Source organism: Microtus ochrogaster, linkage group LG2 (genome assembly GCF_000317375.1).
Source record: "Microtus ochrogaster isolate Prairie Vole_2 linkage group LG2, MicOch1.0, whole genome shotgun sequence".
NCBI lineage: Eukaryota > Metazoa > Chordata > Mammalia > Rodentia > Cricetidae > Microtus > Microtus ochrogaster.
Genome location: NC_022028.1, coordinates 46,437,810 through 46,457,636, shown reverse-complemented (window position 1 = coordinate 46,457,636; position 19,827 = coordinate 46,437,810). Strand labels below are relative to the sequence as shown.

At 47.8% G+C, this 19,827-nt stretch overlaps 1 protein-coding gene across 4 annotated transcripts in view; it reads left to right on the top strand.

Moving 5' to 3' along the window:
• The window catches only part of Pcnt (pericentrin), an 84,144-nt gene that overhangs the window by 38,672 nt on the left and 25,645 nt on the right, over window positions 1–19,827 (top strand). For all 4 annotated transcript variants that reach the window (XM_026785489.1, XM_013351196.2, XM_013351195.2 and 1 more), the window contains 11 exons: window positions 1,058–1,220; window positions 1,887–2,099; window positions 6,106–6,335; window positions 6,999–7,115; window positions 7,222–7,242; window positions 9,707–9,910; window positions 10,147–10,317; window positions 13,428–14,291; window positions 15,161–15,340; window positions 16,765–17,439; window positions 18,622–18,721. In XM_026785489.1, the coding sequence (XP_026641290.1) occupies window positions 1,058–1,220; window positions 1,887–2,099; window positions 6,106–6,335; window positions 6,999–7,115; window positions 7,222–7,242; window positions 9,707–9,910; window positions 10,147–10,317; window positions 13,428–14,291; window positions 15,161–15,340; window positions 16,765–17,439; window positions 18,622–18,721 (2,938 nt within the window). The remainder of the gene's footprint in view (window positions 1–1,057; window positions 1,221–1,886; window positions 2,100–6,105; window positions 6,336–6,998; window positions 7,116–7,221; window positions 7,243–9,706; window positions 9,911–10,146; window positions 10,318–13,427; window positions 14,292–15,160; window positions 15,341–16,764; window positions 17,440–18,621; window positions 18,722–19,827) is intronic.

The following is a 19,827-nucleotide window of genomic DNA, read 5'->3' as shown; positions in this document are numbered from 1 at the left end:
TTTTTCTGAGGTTAGCCGGTGACAAAATCAATGTGCAGCATTGCTGTAGAGTGAGTGCCCCTCCTGGGTGCTGGAGACTAGAGTTTCTGATTCTTACTTCCCACCAAATGTTAGGCCCAGTTCTTTAGTGGGACCTACTGTCCTTTCTCAGGAACCAACATGTCTAGCATCTTACTTATAATAGGTGCTTTGGGTGGTCTCCATGTGTATCTGTAAGGAAGCCCCCCATTCTGAGAGCATCTAATGGCCCACAGGACCAATCTTTGCAGCGGGAGCATCCTAGCAAGCACCACAGGGCCGCTGTTTCATTAGCTCTTGCTTTGTTAGATCTCTGAGTTCCAGGACAGCCAGAGCTACAGAGAGACCCTGTCTCGAAAAACAAAAACAAACAAAAAAGCATTGCCTTGTGGAAGATGTGTCTTCGGGGAAGGATCTGGGGAGATGTTAGAGGGCCTATCACACCCATCATGGGAACAGCCTTGTGGGAGGTCCAGGATTTCTCTAAAGCTGATACAAGGCAGGTAGCAGAAGGCTGTGGGTTGGATTGCAGTCAGACAGGCCTCTTGGCAGAACCACGTTTGACCTTGGCTGCAGGAAGGGGCAGAACCAGGAGGAAGCAGCCTGTTGGAGGATGGGAGGATAGAAACATTAGAACTGGCCTCTGGACCATTTTCAAAGAAGAAGCAAAAGACCTTAGAGGCCTGTGGACATCTTGAGCCTCAAGGAAGGCCCAGGTTGTGCTATTAGTGAGGAGCTAAGGGAAGCTTAGGCCTGGACGCTCTCTTGTGTGCTGGGGGCAGTGGGGTGTAGGTGTTTTGTGTTTAGAGGCCCAGTCCTATAGATGGCCTGGTTCTGGAGATACAAATGCTGGGAAGGGTGTGGTAAAGGAGGCTAATGAGGAGCTGTTAGCCGTGTGGAGACGGCTCTGTTGCCATGGTACTGTCTTCTCAGCCCTAGCTCTGCTGCTGGGGACCTGGGGTCTTGGTCCCTTCTTCCTCCTCTTCATACCCTCTGTATTTTTTATATGGAGTTGTGATTTTCAAATGTATTTCAACAGCTGGAGGAAGTACGCCAGCTCCATCGTTGTGTTGAGAAAGAGTTCCGTCATAGGAATGAGGAGATGGCGCAGGCTGTGCAGAAGCAGCAGGAACTGCTGGAACGCCTGAGGCAGGAGAGTGCGGCCAAGGATGGGCTGACCCTAGAGCTGCACACTGCAGAGGGTGAGTGGCGTACTGTGTAACCAGACTGAGGCATGGAAGTAGGTATGCCCGTCCTGCAGGAAGCATGGGAAGCAGGGTCTTTAACAGCAAAATGTCTAAACGGAGCATGTCAGGGTGAAATACTGGCTTTGTCCCTCAGTAGACGTTTTATTTGGTTTATTTATCATTGGCTTGGGGATCCCATGTTGGTGACAGATCTGTTTGTGGGCTCCAGAGGGCCCTGCAATGCCTGCTGTCAACTTGGCACTGGGCTTTCCTCTTCTGTGCATCCGTGTCTCTTGAACTTGTGATCCTCCTGCCTCTGCCTCCTTCAGCAATTCCTCCTGCCGTGCACCACCACAACTGGCACATCTGTGTCTCTCGGCCATCGGATGGTGCCCGGCTCTGCCCATGGCCATCTTGTCACAGAGCATCTGGGATCTTTGCACAGGCGAACTGGCTCCCTGGAGTGCAGTTCTCTCCAGGGCTTTGCTTGTCTGGAGACCCAGCCTCCTTCACTGAGTGTTATTGACCCTCTACCTCCCCCAGAAGTGACCTGCACTGGCCTTCTAGTACTCGGGCCACATCAGTGTTTTGTCCAGAGCCCCAGCAGCCTCTCCTCCTTCCCCATGGGTAGCACTAGAGAAAACCTGTGAAGCGTATCTCTGGGCTTGGCCTGTCTTTTAGGGCTCCTTGAAGGACTCAAGGTGGAGAAAGCAGATCTGCAGGAAACACTGGGGAAGAAGGAGGAGTCGGAACAGCAGCTGATCCTGGAGCTGGAGAACCTGCAGAATCAGCTGCAGCAAGCAGCCCAGGAGTTGGCTACGCTGAGGGAAGAAAACTCCGTCCTGTGGAACCAGAAGGAAACTTTCACTAATGAAGCAAAAGAAAGAGAAGCTGGTGAGAGCTGGTGATGGTGGAGGACTGAGTGAGACGGGGGTACAGCAGCTGACCCCAGCTACACATAAACTTGGTCTTTGAGGAGGAGGAAATACAAGAAGCAAGGAGGCATGTCTGGGAGTCCATGGTTGGGTGGGATGCTTTATGGGAAGTGCAGGCCACGGGAAGGACAGCTGGCTAGGGTGTAGCATCCAGCTGCTCTGCATCCAGCTGGTTCAGAGGGAGATGGGCCTTAAAGGCTACCATTGCTAATGAGCTGTGCCTCTGGGGAAGGAACTGCCCTTGGGGCAGCAGGTTAGTGTATCAAGCTCTAGAGAATGACTTGGCCTAAAATCTTACTGAAGATAAGTGTCTGGTATTGGTTCTGACTCAGAACACAACTGTATTTGGGACCATGCCTTCTAACATAGGAGCTTTTGAATGTTCAAGATTCAAACCACAATATACTTTCAAAATGAGATCTATACTTTCTGGAGGCACAGGGGCTTACTGTGTTGCCTAGGCTAGTCTTTTAGCCAGCCTCCTATCTCCGTGTCGTGAGTGCTGGGATTGCGGCATGCCACCATGTTCAGCCAGTTTTTATGTATATCTTAGCTGTGTTCAGAATGAAAGTGGATAAACAAGAACCACACCCCGCTGCTTTAGCAGGTTGTTTTCCACGTGTCAGAAACACTTCCACTTCATGAGTGCCTTGCCCTCTCTATTTTCTTTTCCTATATTTTTTCCCCGTGTTTTATTTTAATTTCCCTTCTCTGGGACATAGCTGGACAAACATGACTCTTGGGCCATTCCCTCCTTGACACTGGAGGTCCTAAGTTTAACTGTGTCCTGCTTCACAGGTTTTCAGAAACCCCGGTGCTTCCCTCTGTCCCCACCGTGTGTGTGTGTGTGTGTGTGTGTGTGTGTGTGTGTGTGTGTGTGTGTGTGTGAGAGAGAGAGAGAGAGAGAGAGACAGACAGACAGACAGACAGACAGACAGACAGAGATGAGGTCCCTACTCCCAGCTCATTCAGTTAAATGTCCTACTTTCTGTTAAGGTCCCTTTTCTATGCTGGAACATTTTTCAAGGGCTGGCCCTTTCTTGTGTACCCTGTGCCTGAATCCTGTCCCTGGACACGTTGTATTTCTTTACCATGATGTAGCAGGTAGAGCCTCAGCACCCACGGACTGGTTTGCAGCCTACTGATGTAGCTCGCATGCCTATTCGGAGCTCTTTGGGAATCTTTTGGGGCTGTCAACTCCCCATCCCTTACATTTTTGTCTCCTGCAATCATCACATCTTGCAGCACTGTGATGGCAGAGACCCAGGCTGAGGTTGGGCCTCTCCAAGCATGTCTTTGGCCGACTGTTCTCAGAGAATCCCTTCTCATTGGGCTCTGTCACTGCAGGCTCTTGTAACTTCTCTGCGTCTTCTCAGTCTTCTCGGCTGGGAGTCACTTGGAATTGTTTCCACAGCCGTGATTTTTACTCTTGCATCTTTACCCTTCCACCCTGGGGCTGTGGTTCCAAGTTGCTCATATCCCCTCAGCCTCTCTTTCTCAGAGCCAACACTGCAGCTGTGGCTTCCTTGGCCACAGGCTTCCTGGGATGACCTCAAGCCACCTGGGGTCCTGCAGATATGGAACAACTTCCCAGGAACCTTGAGAACTCCATCCTGCCTCACTTTTCTTGGGTGTTTCTTCGTTTCTTTAGTTGTATGTCGTGGCTACTTTTGGGGTAGTGTTGTTGTCTTTACTGTCTGTTTTCCTAGTTTCCTCTAAAATGAACTCCTGAACCCCCTGGGGGCTGGACTCTGTCCACTTGGGGGCAGCCAGTGGTGTCCCAGATGTGCAGGCCTCAGTGCTGCTGGCTGCTTGATCTGGGCTCTTTCCTTTCCTGTGATGGTTTGTTTCCTGTTGTAGGCACTTCTGACTCTTCCGCACATGAGGACACAGGTTTGTAGAGAGTGTGCCCTCTGCATGATCACTGTATGTTTGCATCAGATTTTTACTGACTAAGAGGAAAAATGCTTCAGAGCTTTTCTGGCAAATTATTGAATGATATTATAGTCTTTAATAATCACTCATTAAAAATGGCAGCATTGTCCCAGATGTTGGGGAACATTATTTTCAGGCGTGTTGCTTTTGTTTATGCTGCATTTGTTTAACTCTGTGAAGCTGTGATTCTTTGCCTGTCTAAAACACCTGATGGTCTTAAGGAGCTGAACAAGGATAGGCAGGGCTGGCTGGCAGAGCGTATAAATAGGAGAAATGAGGAAGGGGAGGAGGACATCAGGTGCCAGCCACCCAAATGGCCATAGAGTAAGAGTGAAACTAAGATACCAAAGAAAGAAAGATAAAAACCCAGAGGCAATAGATAGTCGAGATAATTCAAGTTAAGAAAAGCTGGCAAGAAACAAGGCAAGCTAATGCCAGGCATTCATAACTAAGAATAAGCCTCCATGTGTGATTTATTTGGGAGCTGGGTGGTGGGCCCCTCTAAACACAAAATAAAGCGTAAAACCTTGCCCAACACAGTGGTATTTACTTTTTTCTCTAATGACTTCTGCAATTTTAAGTCCTGTTTGTGCTGTTTTGCAAGAATTGATGCTTTGTGACCATTATGGTGTTTGTTGGGTCAGGTCCCTGTGCAGGACTCCTGGCAGGTGACCTGGGGAGGGTCTGGACCTGCTTGTGGCTTTATGCCTTGTCTGCCTTCCATTAGGTCCTCATCTCCACAGCCCCTGTAAGCCACGTCTCCTTGCCTCCCGCTGAAGTCAAATGGAGGCTGCTGTCATCGGCCTTTAAAGGGGCCTGTGTGTTTCTTTTTGATAAGGCAATGCCAACTGGCTGAGCTTACTTAAAGTTTGTAATTGATGTTATAACTGCATGTTTAAGGAGAGCTTACTGTAACTGCTGACTTCCTAGCATGGAGATTTGATGAGAATGTTACATTCATGGTACTAGTTTGTCAGAAAAGATGGACAGTTTTGAGTGCTGATGAAATGAAATTTGTGTCTCTGCCTATCAATAGTCACTTAGGACTTGCCACTAGTTCTGAGAGTCCTGCAGAGCCACCATGTCCCGTCCCCACCCCCCCACTAAGCTTTACCTCCTGCTGAGTTCATGTTGAAGAACACGCATGTGGACAAACATTGCAGAATATTGTGACATATTACTGGCTTACCAGGACACACTGTTTTTTAAAGTGGTGCGTGAGAGAAAGATGCTCAGGTGGGGGAAGAGGGGAGGGGAGAAGGGAGACCAGCCTCTGGAGACAGGAGTGGCAGAAGAGAAGAGAGACAGGCAGACAGAGAGATAGGCGGAGAAGAAGGGAGAGGGGAAGGGAGAGAAGGAAGGAAGAACAGACAGAGTTATGGGATGTGCGCAGAGCCCTTTAAAAGGGAACGCAGTGAACGTGCACAGGAGGCGCTCTTAGTGGCTGCAGCTGAGGGCATAGCCTGTTAGGATCCCAAGGGCAGGCCAGTACAGATGCCTGAGTACTAACAGTCCTGGAATTCTGTGTGTGACCAGGCTGGCCTTGAACTTATAGGGCTTCACCTGCCTGTGCCTCACAAGTGCGGGATTAAAGGTGCAGGTGCACCCCCTCTGACTTCAGGACACACTCATGTTAGGCTTCTAAAGTTTTGCCATTTTTCATTTAAAAGATGATTTTTTGTTTTTGGAAGTAATTTGTTTTTTTCTGAGAACATCTTACAGAGTTGTGGGTATGTTAGGGTATGGGCTTGAAGTCTGACAGGAGGAGACAGGCTGGCTCAGCTCCCTTGTCATGACTCTGCAGAGGGGGAGGTTTTGGAGAGGGGTGAGGCTTGGCTTTTGTCATGGGGACCATGCTTGAATCTCAGGGCAGCCGGATGTGGTGACTGTTGTAAGTTGTCGCCGCCATTCCAGTTCCGGTTCCTATGAGCAGTCTGTCGAGGTCCGGCACTGACAGTCACCACAAGCCCCGGTTGGGTAAGTCCATGCACTGAGCTAGGACTCCATGTCTGTTTTCTTGGCATCCTTAGCCCTGCAGAAGGAAGTGGAATCTCTGACCAGAGACCAGTGGGAGGCCAGGAAGCAGTCTGAGAAGGACCGAGCCACCCTACTCTCTCAGATGCGGGTCTTGGAGTCTGAGTTGGAGGACCAGCTTGTGCAGCACCGGGGCTGTGCCCAGCTGACTGAGGAAGTGACCACTCTGAAGCAGCAGCTGACTGCCCTAGACAAGCATTTACGTAGCCAGCGTCAGTTCATGGATGTAAGAAGTTTTGTTTGCTTGATTGTTTACATCACTTAACCAGCCGAGAGCACGGATAGCTTCTGTGCCATCATGTTGCAGACTGGTGTGTAGTACTCATCTCAGTGGCCTTGTCGCCTTGACTGGAGTGGGTACTTGGCGTCCTGCCTGCATTTTTGGAAGATGATTCTGAGTTATCCTGGCATCTTCTTGTCCCGTATTCCTTCTTATGGTCTTGGGAGAAATTTCTAGCAGTCCAGCTGCATTCTTTTTTTTTTATGATTTATTTATCTTTATTTTATGTGCACTGGTGTGAAGGTGTCAGATCCCTTGGAACTGGATTTTCAGACAGTTGTGAGCTGCCTTGTGGGTGCTGGGAATTGAACCCGGGTCCTCTGGAAGAGCAGTCAGTGCTCTTAACTGCTGAGCTATCTCTCCAGCCCCTCCAGCTGCATTCTTGCATCAGTCTGTTTCTACGAAGACTAAAACTGTCTTCCTGCCCAGCAGTTCCAAAATACCATGACTCTATCGGAGATCTTTGCAATTTAGCGTTAGATGACTTCTTAGCTCCATTTTGAAAGTTGACCGTGGCGAAGGGGATGTTACGGGGTCGGCAGACACGCTTAATGTGTGGTTGGAGCCTCATTCCTTGGCTTTGGTCCTCACATGTGACTTCTTGTTCAGGAGCAGGCTGCTGAGCGTGAGCACGAGCGTGAAGAGTTCCAGCAGGAAATCCAGAAGCTGGAGGAACAGCTCCGCCAGGCAGCCCGGCCACGGCCTCCTGGGTCCCGTGACCGCCAGGTAGGTCAGCATGTGGTGTCCGGTGTCTGTGGGTGACTAACCACTGCGACATTTTAAAGTGTTGTTTCTCTTTACATTTTGCCTTCCATGGATGTGGAAACAACAGTGTGCACAGCTAGATGAGGAGGTAGGATGACGGCGTCTCCTTTGCTTTCGTCCTTCTGTCAGCTGATGGCTTGCAGCTTCCTAGCGCAGCTTTCCCTCACCCTGCATGGCGGTTTGGGGCTGTGCGCACCGCTCTGTTGCTTACTCTTTGTGCTTTCGTTTCGTGCTGTGGAGGTCTGCAACCCCTTGACTGAGGTAGCTGTAGCTGATTTGCTTGTGCTGTTTTAAAAAGTAAACTTATTTTAAGGAAAGAATGGGTTCCCATGAAGTTGTGAGGAGTAAGAGCCAGATCTCGTTGAGTGAGAGTCGTGCTTTCCAGCCTGTATTGAAGGGATGCAGACAGGCCGGGCAGCCCTCGGTACCACTTCCTCCTGATGCTTTCCCACAGTGTTGTACATTAAATATCAAACAAGATCTGCAATGGTTGGTTCAGAAAAGAGGCGGACGTGTAACACGCAGTTATCTGTAGGGATGAGGTTTATTAGATTGAGCAGGCTTCTAGGCTGCGATTGGGTCTCCAGATTGAGCAGGCTTCTAGGCTGCGATTGGGTCTCCAGGTGGGATCGAGAGCCTTCGACAGAAATATGTGGAGATAATATGTGAAATGAAGCATGTTGGGACCTGAAACGGGAAGAGAAGCTTCCCTTAAAACCTGGAGAGGACCTTCAGTAAGAGTGAGAATAAGGGGCTGGAAAAAATGGTTCAGCAGTCGGGACCACTGGCTGCTTCTCCAGAGGACTCGGCTTCTGTTCCCAGCATCCGTATGATGGCTCACAGCTAACCATTCATCACAGCTCCAGGAATCTGGTGTCCTTCTGCCTCTGCGCATGCTGCACGCATGTGGTGCACAGGCAGACATATGCAGGCGAAACAGCCATACACATAGATAAATTTAAAATTCTCTTTCTTTCCTTCTCTTTTCTTTTCTTTCTTTTTTCTTTTCTTTTCTTTTTTTTTTCCTTTTTTTCTTTTTTAAGACATAGCCTTGGCTGTTCTGGAACTTACTGTGTAGAGAGCTTGCTTCAAATTCACAGAGATCCCTCTGCCTCCCAAGTGCTGAGGTTAAGGCATGCACCACCACTACCTGGCCTTTCTTTCTTCCAATTATTTTTTTACAACCCTCTTTCTTTCTCTTCCTTCCTTCCTTCCTTCCTTTCTTATATGCATTGGTGTTTTGTATGCACATATGTCTATGTGAGGGCATCGGATCTCCTGGAACTGGAGTTCCAGACAGTTGTGAACTGCCATGTGGTTGCCGGGAATTGAGCCTGGGTCCTCTGAAAGAGCAGCAAGTGCTCTTAACCTATGAGCCATCTCTCCAGTCCCCCTTTGAGAGTGAGAACGAGGAGTTGGAAAGATGCCTCAGTGGCTAAGAGTACTTGTACATGGTGGCTCATAACCATCTGTAACTCTAGTTCCAGAGGACCCAACACCCTCTTCCGACACTGGCACAACTGTGTGTGCTTACATACATGTGGACAAAACATACATAGACACATACATACACATACATAAAAACATCTGAAAAATTAAAACAAACAAACAAAAAGAGTGAGAATAAGCAGGTGGGAGCCTTCCCGAGAGGGATGAGGTGGGCAGATGAGTCTCTCCCCGTGAGCAGCCTCCCTGAAGAATCTCAAGAGCTCTTGGACAAAGGAAACACTAGGTTCTTTACAGCTTTGTAGGGGTGGTATGAATTTCACATCCCCTGGTGTTGTTCAACATGATGTGTGAATGACAGAAAGCATGGAGCAGGTTTATAAACAGAGCTGCCAGGGCACAGCACTGATGACTTTTTGACTTCCAGAGAGAGCTGTAGGCTGTGTAGGGGGTGTGGCTCGAAGCTCCTGGTCTAGCATTTTAGAACTGAAATTATGTGTCACCTCTTTTTTTGTTGTTGTTTTTGTTTTTCAAAACAGGGTTTCTCCATATTTTTGGCACCTGTCCTGGAACCTGCCCTGGGTGTCACCTCTTAGGACTGGTTTATCACTCTTCTTCCCTTAGTTCCTTGCATGTTGTTGCTCTCTTTTTATTTTAACTGCTAAAGCAGTATGCCATTCTTTTTGGATTTTTTTTTTTAGTTTATTTTATGTGTAAGGTGCTGTATCTGCATATATGCTTGCATTCCAGAAGAGGGCATCAGATCCTATTATAGATGGCTGTGAGCCACCAGGTGGTTGCTGGGAATTGAACTCAGGATCTCTGGAAACTGCTAATGCTCTTAACTGTTGAGCCATCTCTTCAGTCCCTGTAGTATTCCGTTCTTTTCTGTCAAAATAAGTTTTATTCTACTAATGCATTCGAGGTTATATTCTGCTTAGCGTGTGCTTCTTTTTTCTCCTTAAACAACTGTGCTGATCTGCCTGTAGGTTGCATAGTATACTGAGATTTGAAACAACAGATCATACCTTAGTTGGTTTGTTATAGACTGTTTTATTTGCAAGATTTTTTTAACTCTGTTACGTTCCTTCTACATTTGTGTTTAGGTTGAATTGTTACAAGAAAAATTGAGAGAAAAATTAGATGGATTTAATGAATTGGTCATAAAGAAAGATTTTGCAGAACAACAATTGTTAATCCAAGAAGAAGAAATTAAACGTCTCGAGGAGACAAATGTCAACATACAAAGACAAATGGCCCAGCTCCAGGAAGAACTGGAGAGACAGAAAAGACACATGGAAGAATTCAAAGTAAAGTCCTGTGCATCCTTGTTGGGGCAAAGCACCAACCTGGAGGTGGTGAACTGTGGACGGGTTGGACACTGTGTAGATCAGCTCGTAGGGAAAGAAGTGTTGGGTCTCTTGGGCATGTGGCATGAGACTAAAACGGGACTTATATTTTGGGGGCCCTGTAGTAAGCCTAGACAGGTCCTCAATTCCTTGTTTGCCTAAAATAAATATCTATTCTCCCCCCTCCCCCAAAATAGGATAAAGAGGTGCTAAAGCAAGAGCACGTGAGTGACTTGCCGCTACCCCCTGTACCACAGTGTAGGGCGGACGAAGCTGGGTTTCCTGTGCCTTCTCAGGACAGCCCTCCTAGGGGTCCTGAGACCCAGCCAGAGGTGACAGAGAGAGCACTCCTGCAGGATGAGAATGAGGTAAGTAACATGAGCTGTCTGGGACTGCCTAGCTGCAGCCCCATGTCCCCTCATGGCCCTGAGCACTTCTGCCTGAAAGATGACCATTCAAAAACAGGTAGCAGCATTGTAACCAAAGGATATACTTTTATACTTTGTAACTTTTGGGGATGTATGCCATTTTAGGATAATACCTGCTCTTTGAGATCTTCTAAAGTTGCTTTAATAAATATTCAATCAGCTATAATATTAGATAATTTTCAACACTTCTTCACTTAGATGAAAGAGTTTGGACTTAAAAGAACAGCAAGAAATGATCAAAGATGACTTAGTAGCTGGGTGTGGTGGCATATGCCTTTAATTCCAGCACCCAGGAGGCTGGCAGATCTCTTGAGTTCAAGGCCATACTGGTTTAGTAAGGAAGTTCCAGGCCAGCCAGGGCTACACCGCCCTGCGTCATAAAATAAAATAAAATGACAAAGATGACTTAGTAAGTAAAAAGGAAGAAATACTACATCTGGACTTAAAATTAGATAAACAGAACAATGTTGCTGTTGACAGCCTCCAAGGACCTAAGGAGGAGAAGGTGGCCTTAAAGGTAAACTCTGATCTGTCTGCAGAATAAGTGTGTGTTGGTTGTGTAAATGCCGAGGCCACCACAAAGTACCTACAGGCCTCCCTCCAAAGTAGAAGAAGGGACCTGTGTAGTAGAGAGCGGAGGCTTCTGCTCTGGGTGCTGCTTGGAGCAACCTTCTTAGGATTCAGAGTGGAGAGCCAGTGGCCCTGCCCCAGGTCCCCAGGTGCTTTCATCACTAACAGTTTGCTCAAGTCCTGATGCGCTGGCATTTAGGGGAAGGCTCCTCCACCCCTGGTATAATTAGGGCGAGAGATAAAGCATCATTTGGGCCTTATAGACACACCCTTTCCACTGGTGAGTTTAAAAAACAAAGCAAAAAAACCAAGACCCAACAAACCTGAAACCATTATGCCGTCTTCCTCCTTTACATGGGAGAAAAACCACCTTGGCTGCAGAAGCAAAAGAGCTGCTCCCTGGCAGAAACAAAACAGAGAGGAAGCCCAGCTTGAGCAGTGGGGAGAGCTTTGATACATGTTTGTCTTCCAAGGGCACCGGTATCAGTGAACTGTAACAGACGCTGGTGGGGGTCGCGCTGCTGTGAATGGGCAGGCAGTGTAGAGACAGTGGCAGGTAGTGCTTCTGCTACTGTGGTGAATGTTGCAGAACACTGGGAGACAGTGTTTGTGCCACCGTGATTGGCCAATGTAGAGATGGTGGTGGGGAGTATTTATGCCACTGTGAATGATACTGTAAGACACTGGTAAGTGGGTTTGTGCTCAGGCCTGACAAAGATGTGGAGCATGTGTCGGTTGGTTCACAGCTGCCTGTGACTTCATCTCAAGTGGATCTGGTGGCGCCTTCTGGCCTCTGGGTTCTCACCCACATGTGGTGTAGACACATGCACATGAATAAAATAATAAATCTTAAAAAAAAAATAAGGAGGATGCTTTCCCACTTCCCCATTTTCTTCTGAAAGTGGTTAACATGATGCGATTTCTTTTTTGATTGTCTTAATAATAAAGGCAATTGAAGGTCATTTATTTATTTATTTATTTTGGTTTTTCGAGACAGGGTTTCTCTATAGCTTTGGAGTCTGTCCTGGAACTAGCTCTTGTAGACCAGGCTGGCCTCGAACTCACAGAGATCCACGTGCCTCTACCTCTCGAGTGCTGGGATTAAAAAAGGCTTGCGCCACCACCGCCAGGCCTGAAGTTCATTTTATTTGTGCAGTTTTGATTTTGTTTGTTTTTTAAGCGCCATCTGGCCTTGCCTAAAAATATATACCACCATACTTCGCTAATTTGGGGAAAATTTTTGATAATTCAATTTTTTAAAGAGTTGTTTATTCATTATGTATAGTGTTCTGCCCGCCTGTATCCCTGCAGGCCAGGAGAGGGCGCCAGGTACACTACAGATCTTTGTGAGCTACAATGTGGGGGGGTTGTTCACTCAGGTGACTGGAGGGACAGACAGGGCTAGAGCTGGCTGCCGTGTGTGCAGTGTTCGCCCAGAGAGACAGACAGTGTTATAGCCAGCTGCTGTGTGTGCAGTGTTCGCCCAGAGAGACAGACAGTGTTATAGCCAGCTGCTGTGTGTGCAGTGTTCGCTCAGACGGCTGCAGAGACAGACAGGGCTAGAGTTGGCTGCTGTGTGTGCAGTGTTCCCCAGACGGCTGCAGAGACAGACAGTGCTATAGCCAGCTGCTGTGTGTGCAGTGTTCCCCAGACGGCTGCAGAGACAGCAGGTGTGGTTCATTCAGTTCTGCTTGCAAACCCTCTGGCCTGTGTTCTCACTTCAGATGTTAGCATGACAGACACCTAAAGTCTAAATGCTGCTTGAGGAAAATCAGACAAGTGAGTTAGGGGTTACAGAGTAAGGAGTCTCATGAGTGTAACTGGCGGTGTGTCAACCCCATGAGTAGGCACAGAAGAATATAAGGCTGAAGAGAAACTAGAGTTTGAGTTTAAACCCAGAGCTTTGGGGTAGGGAACACGTGCTATGTTGAGATTTGTGGGCATCCTTTCTCTGTACCCGAAGAGTGAGCATAGTGTGTTTGGATTTACAAATCCATCTGAGGATAGTATTGGCTTATTCCTGTTTCTGTGCCTCTCTGCTTCTGTGTGTTAGTATTCAGACATCTATCCGTACTGGCCTGCCCTTGAGATTCTGGCAAGCTACATCCTCAACTGTAGCCACTAAGAAGACCTTGTGCACATTTGCTACATTCTCTTTTTAAAGGGCCCTGCCCACCCCCCCCCCTTGTCTCCCTCTGTCTGTTCCTTTATCTTTCTCTCTCCTTCTTTGCCTGTGTCTCTGTCCCTCCTTCTCTCCCTCTGCCTCTCCTTTCTCTTCTGCTCCTGTCCCCACAGGTCCATCTTCCCCCCTTCTTCCCCCTTCTTACGTTCCCTTTCCCCTAATAAAAACCCCTCCTCGTGAACTCTGTTGCATGGTGTCTTTCTCTCACGCGCCGTTTTTTAATTACAGCACTATGTACTGGGAAGGAGAGGCTCATGCTAATTCATTCATGTGCTTACGACATGTGTTTCCTCTTCAGGTTGTCCCCAGCAGGAACTCCGAGATTGAGGAGCTGAAAGCCGTCATCGAAACTCTGCGGGAAGACCAAGAACAATTACAGAAGAATAAAGCAGAAGAAATTGAGCAGCTCCACGAAGTCATCGAGAAGCTGCAGAGTGAACTGACCCTTATGGGGCCCAAGGTGCATGAACTCAGTGATCACCAGGCTAACAGTCTCCACGACGAGCTGTCCTGCCTCCACGCAGAAGACCGGCGTGAAAAGGACTTACAGAACGAGCTGGAAGCTGCACAGGCTGCCAAGGAGGTCTTTGGCCAGCTTCTGGCAGACCAGGCACATGGACACAGCCAAGTCCTGGAGGCACTGCAGCAGCGTCTACAAGATGCCGAGGAGGTTGCTGCAAGACGCTTGGCTGAACTCGAACATTGTGTGGCCCTCAAAGAGGCTGAGGTTGAAGGCATGGCCTCCCGGATCCAAGAATTTGAAGCTATCTTGAAGGCAAAGGAAGCAGTCATTGTGCAGAGAGATCTGGAGATTGACACCATCAAGAAGTGGAAAGTAACGCATTCCCTTGAGCTGGAGACCGTCCTCTTGGCTTTGACACACTTCTGTCATGCTCTGGAACAGCAGACCTTGGCCACCCCTGAGGAGCCTCCTGAGCTCCAGCAGCTGCGAATGCAGTGCGCTCGCCTCAGCCACCAGCTGCAAGTGCTGCACCAGCGCTTCCTGAGTTGCCAGGTGGAGCTGGACCAGCAGCAGACTCAGGTAGCATCTGTTGGCTGCTCATCCCCTTGTGCGGATACACAGGCAAAACATGACAGTCAGTTGGAGCAGGACAGTGTCAGCACGGGGCTGGCCTTGGTGCCCCACAGCTCGCCTCCACAGGTAGGCCTTTATCGTTGGGGGCGACAGTAGGGAGCTTTCTGTTTTGGAGTTGGAGGTGGGGGGTTCCCTGGGGCCAGGCGGGATGCTGGGTTGTCGCTGTCATCCTCCAAGGCTTCTGTCTTCTCAACTTTAGTGACTTCTTTTTAGTCTGGACATTGGGCTCCTGCTGTCATTAGTGGCTCCTAACTGCAGAGATGAGAGCCTGGAGTTTGGGTCACTTGGGCCATCAATTCCACTGAATCCTACTGGGGTCACGCCAGCTTCTTAAACCAGTTATTTTAAAGTTTGGGTACCATGTGTAGTGACATAGATGTCTCAGCACTAATTTCATGGGGTTTTGTTGTGTCTCCAGCCAAATGGTTTGTTGTCAATAATCCTAGCCCATGGAAACCATTTTAAGCTCATTTCTCTTTGGAACAGAAGGTCCTACCCAAGGTGCCTTTTAAATGTTCTTTTATTAAATGGTGGCGCACACCTTTAGTCCCAGCACTCGGGAGGCAGAGGCAGACATCTCTGTGATGGCCTGGTCTACTGAGTGAGTTCCAGGACAGCCAGGACTGTTACACAGAGAAACTGTATCTCCAAAAAAAAAAAAATAGTTCCAGTTTGACTTTGAGTCAAACTTTTGGGATTAGCTGCTCCTTTCCCAGCTGCTCTGCTCTGTGGCTCCTTGCTAAGTCCTCAGCCTGATGTTGTGCCCGCCACACTGGTGGGTAGTGAGCGGCCACTGAAGCCCCTTCCCTTTGGTGTCTCTGCTCGTTGCTGTGCGGCGTGAGTGCTCAGGTGTCTGATGGGAAGCCAGGCTGCACCTGAGTCCCTGACTAACGCAGCTCCAGGTTTAGAGGCTCTCTCTGTTTCTTCTGGTTCAGGATAATCTACAGCCTGCCAAGGTCCTCGTGACACTAAAGGATGCCAGTCTCCACAAGGCGGAAAGTGTGATGTCAGTGCTCACAGTCCTCCAGAGGTGGTTGGAGACAGAGATGCTTTTAGTGAAGAATGCAAAGCCTTTGAGCCTGGAGGATGACAGCGAGGCTCTGGAAGGGGTGCAGGTGCGTGGGCTGGTTGGCGGAGTTGGTAAATGCTGCCTGGGATAAGGTCTGCTGGGTGAGACTCAGCACAGGGGTGTGCATCACAACAGAGGGTTCTTTTAGCCAGGGGTGAGAGTATCCCATGGACTGTTATTAATTCTCCGCGTTCAGCTTTATTTAAAGATACGTTTCCTGTAATGCGAGTAGATGTTTTGTTCATGTGAAGACCAAATTCCCCCACTCTCCATCCTTGAGATTTTTACCTTTCCATTGTCCCTGCCGGTGTCTTTCCAACTTTGAAAGTCTTGAGATTGGTTTTGAGCCTTATGCTCCCCCCACACCTTTTACTCTATGCAAGGTCGATTTTTACTTTAGGAAAGAAGGGCCCCTTGGGGAACTTTGGATTGTTGCCGGGTCATGATTTAATGAGGAAGCCTTGGGTTGGCCCTCAGGTCGAGGGGCTGCTCCCTGTCCTGGACGTGTAGGATGTGTCACGCCACCAGTGCTTCTGTTAGAGCAAGTCCATCCTGGTGTGTACGTATCTGTGGCCTACTCGTGGATGCTTACAAAACAGGCCGTGATTCCTTAGCCATCTGTAGGCCCCAAACGACTCTTGAAGCAGGTTGTTCTCAGTACACACGTGGCACAGGACACAGCAAAGACCATGATGGCCCCTCTGACGTGAGCGTTGTGTACGTGGTGGAAACCCAGAACGCTTGCAACACTCTTGCATAGAACATGAAAGACTTAGGACACCACACTTGGCTGGACCCAGGCTAAGAGCAGGACCTGGGTGGGCTGTGATTCTGAGAGATGTTTCTATCCATCTCAAGAGTCCTTTGAACACTCGGGGAACACATTCTATGCAAAAACTCTTGCCAGCTTGCTACAGCAGCCTCTCCCTGTGCCCAGCTCTGTGGCATCACAAACAGTGCCAGCTACGTGCTGATAAGGAAACTCCACATTCATTACAGCAATTACATTTTTCTGTTTTCCGGTGTTTGGATATAGAACTTCTAGTTCCTTTTTTCCTGAAAACAAAAGAAAAAGAAAGAACAAACCAAGACCTCGAGTCTTAGTAAATCAACACTGTCCTTGGTTGTGGTGTTATGATGCTTGTTATTTAGGCAAAAACAAACAAACCAACAAACACAAAAACATAAAACTTTTAAGTTTTAATACTGTTTCTTCATGGCATTAAATAAACTTAAAAGAAATAAAAATAAATAAATAAACTTGACATCTTAGTGTCTGGAGGCTTCCTCATGGATCCTACTCATAGGTGTTTACTGTCTGAAAATAGTTGAGAAATTCTAGAGAGATAATGGCGGGGTATATCATAACTCTAGAGACATAATTGCGGGGTGTACTGTAACTCTAGAGAGATCATGGCGGGGTGTACCGTAACTCAGCTGCTTCACTTGGCGTGTTCTCTTCACTCGCAGGCTAAGGAAAAGCACCCGGAAGCTTGTCAGCTGGGCAGTGCGACTCTCATAGCCCAGGTGAAACAACTTCAGGAGAAACTGAACCACCTGCTGCATTCCATGGCCTTTAGGGACACCAGCATGGAAAATCCTAAATTACCACAGCCAAACCTATCAGAAAATGGTTCCAGTAATAATTGTCATAACGATGAAGAAGACAGTGTATCCCCTCCAGTTGATGGATTTAATATTGCTAAAACGACATGGGATCTCATCCAAAGTCAGGATTTGTTGACCCAAAGTGAAATGCCAAGTTTTCCCCCTCAAGAAACATTAACACTACAAGGTGGACCTCTTTCCTCTCAAATCAGTGTGCATACTGACCCCCTCCACACTGAGGAGGCTAAGCCCCACAAGGACCCAGTAAGGGCCCTGGACCTGTCTTCCTGGAGCTCCCCTGAGGTCCTCCGAAAGGACTCAAGCCTCGAGCCCCAGCACAGCCTCCCCCTGACACCCCACACAGACACAGTGAGCCTGCACAGTGTGGACACCTCCTCCCAAGGCTGGACGGACTCGCTGCTGCTGGCCGATGCGTCAGGGCTGCTTTGTTACCCGGGCAGGTCAGCAGCAAGACAGGCCCCGCTGTGGGTGCTGGCTCCTTCAGCTGAGAACCGCCATGTGGAGAGGCCAGCTGCGGTAGGTGTCTCCCCGCACTCCCTGCTGCAGCATTTGTGGGTGGTCATGGTTTTCGTAGGGATACATCACAGCCAGGCTATTGTTGGCTCATTTGACTGTAGGTGCCTCCTAGGTGCTGAGGAGCCTGGTTTTCCAGAAGAAATCAGTCCTACATGTGACTGATTTAGTGGCATTTAGACCGTGTTAGTCATACCTGAAACATGAAGGTTGATTGTCATCCTCAGAAATACACGTGGTGTGTCTATACACATATTGATTCTGAGTAGCACAGTCATAATTCTTGTGTGATTCACCAAAGGACTCGTCTGAAATGGTTTAGATTTTTTGTGTGTGTGCGTACATATGGAGGCCAGAGGGCAATGTCACGGCTTCCTCCTCAGTCTCTTTCTACCTTATCATGAGACGGTGTCCCTCTCTCTGCCAGAGCTTCCTGTTTGGGCTGGGCTGGCCTGCCAGCCAGCCAGCCACGGGAATCCTGTCTCCACCTTCCAAGTGCAGGGATTCTAGATCCGCGCCACCCCACCTGGGTTTCCATGTGGTGCTGGGGTGGAGATGCACACACAGCACTGGCTAAGCCATAGCCACAGCCCTAGGTTCATCTGTAGGTCCATGCGCTTACTGCATTGTTATGCATGTGATGCTGATTCCATTTAAGAACACTTCAATTTGCTATTTTTTTAGTTTGATTATATTTTTCTATTTTGAGATACTTTTATATGAAAATTCTTTGGGGAATACAAGTTACCTAAGGATCCATATGCTATCGTTTATGCTTATATTTTAAGTATCTGAGGTATTTGCTAGTGGCTACTTATAAAGGTTATTTTTAATAGTGTCTTTTTTTTTTAAATTACATTTTATTTATTGTGTGTTTGTGTGTGGCACATGGAAGCCAGAGAACATCTTGTGGGAAACATTTTTCATTTTGCCACGTGGGTCCCATGCCTCGCACTCAGGCTACAAGTGCCTTTACTCACGGAGCCATTTCTCCACCCCTTAAAAACACCCCTCGTGCTGACGGAGTTGTGGGCAGCATGTGGTTCCAGCATCTCCATCATATCTGTGTGTTCTGAGTGTTTCGAGCTGGGTTCTCTGTGGGAAGCTGATATGTTCTGACTTTAATGATTTTTCTTCTGTTGTTTACTGTTGTGTGACCATCTACAAATCTGCCTGTCTGAATAGGAGAAGGATGTCGAAGACTTTATTGTAACATCTTTTGATTCTCAAGAATTATTAACATCCCTTCATGAGTTAGCAAGAAGAAGTGATGGGAGTGGGAAAAGTGAGTCAGTCTTTCTGATTTTTTTTATGATGTGTTTGTGTATGTGTTTATGCATGTGCATGCATGTTTTTAGGATTCGGAAGAGTCTAAAGATTCTGCCATGTCCTCCTTGTTGTCCAAGCTCTGTCACCTACTTGTGTCCTGAGTATAAGTTGCCAACATGCTGCTGTTTGTCTCCTAAGAATGTCATTGTGTTTTTTGAAGTCGGGGTCTCAGCACAGTGCATAGCACCTGTACTTCATCGTGTCCTTGGATCCTAAGCAGATTGTAACAATTGTCCCTGTAGTGTCCTTCACAGATAGACATGAGAAAAAGAGCAGGTCAGGTCTTAGCCTTTCGTGCCTTCCCAGTCTGCATGTGGAGCAATCCTTTTGTCCCTTTCTGGGCTTTAAACACCAATGTTTGCAAAGTGCAGAAGTGGGAATTGTTCACAGGGTCTGGCTTGTGCAGAAGTGGGAATTGTTCATAGGGTCTGGCTCGTGCAGAAGTGGGAATTGTTCACGGGGTCTGGCTTGTTCTTGAGGTTGAGCATGGGCTATGGCGTCATCACATCAGGGTATTAGTGGGGTCAGTTCAGACCCCATGGGCCACAATTATGTCTGCCAGGTCCTCTTCTGCAGAGGGTAGCTGTCCCCGAAAGAGTCTTGGCGACGTGTAAATGTTCTGTATTCCTGATCTACTGTCCTTGTTTTCTTCTCTCCAGGTTCTTGTGGGTTCAGTTTTATTAAAGATGTTGGGCCAAAATTTGATCATCTAAATTCTCAATTTATATGCTTTTCTTTTTCCAAGTCAGTAATGTAGGGTGTTTCAAATCATCATTATCTCTTTCAAGAATTTTAAACAATGAGATAGATCATAATGAAATGTCATTCATTAGCAATTTAATATTTGTAAAATGCTAATGCAAGAAACTTTTAAAATCCAGTTTCCATTTACTCAGTTGGAGCATATGGCTTCAGCAGTTGAGGGGTCTGTGTTGCATTCCTTAGTTGACTTTCTTTCCAGCCCCCAGCTTGGGTTCAGCATTCCCTGGGGACATCTGTGCTTTAGTATTTGATGCATCTTCAAACCACATTTGCTATTTAAAATAGCATCTAGCCAGGCCC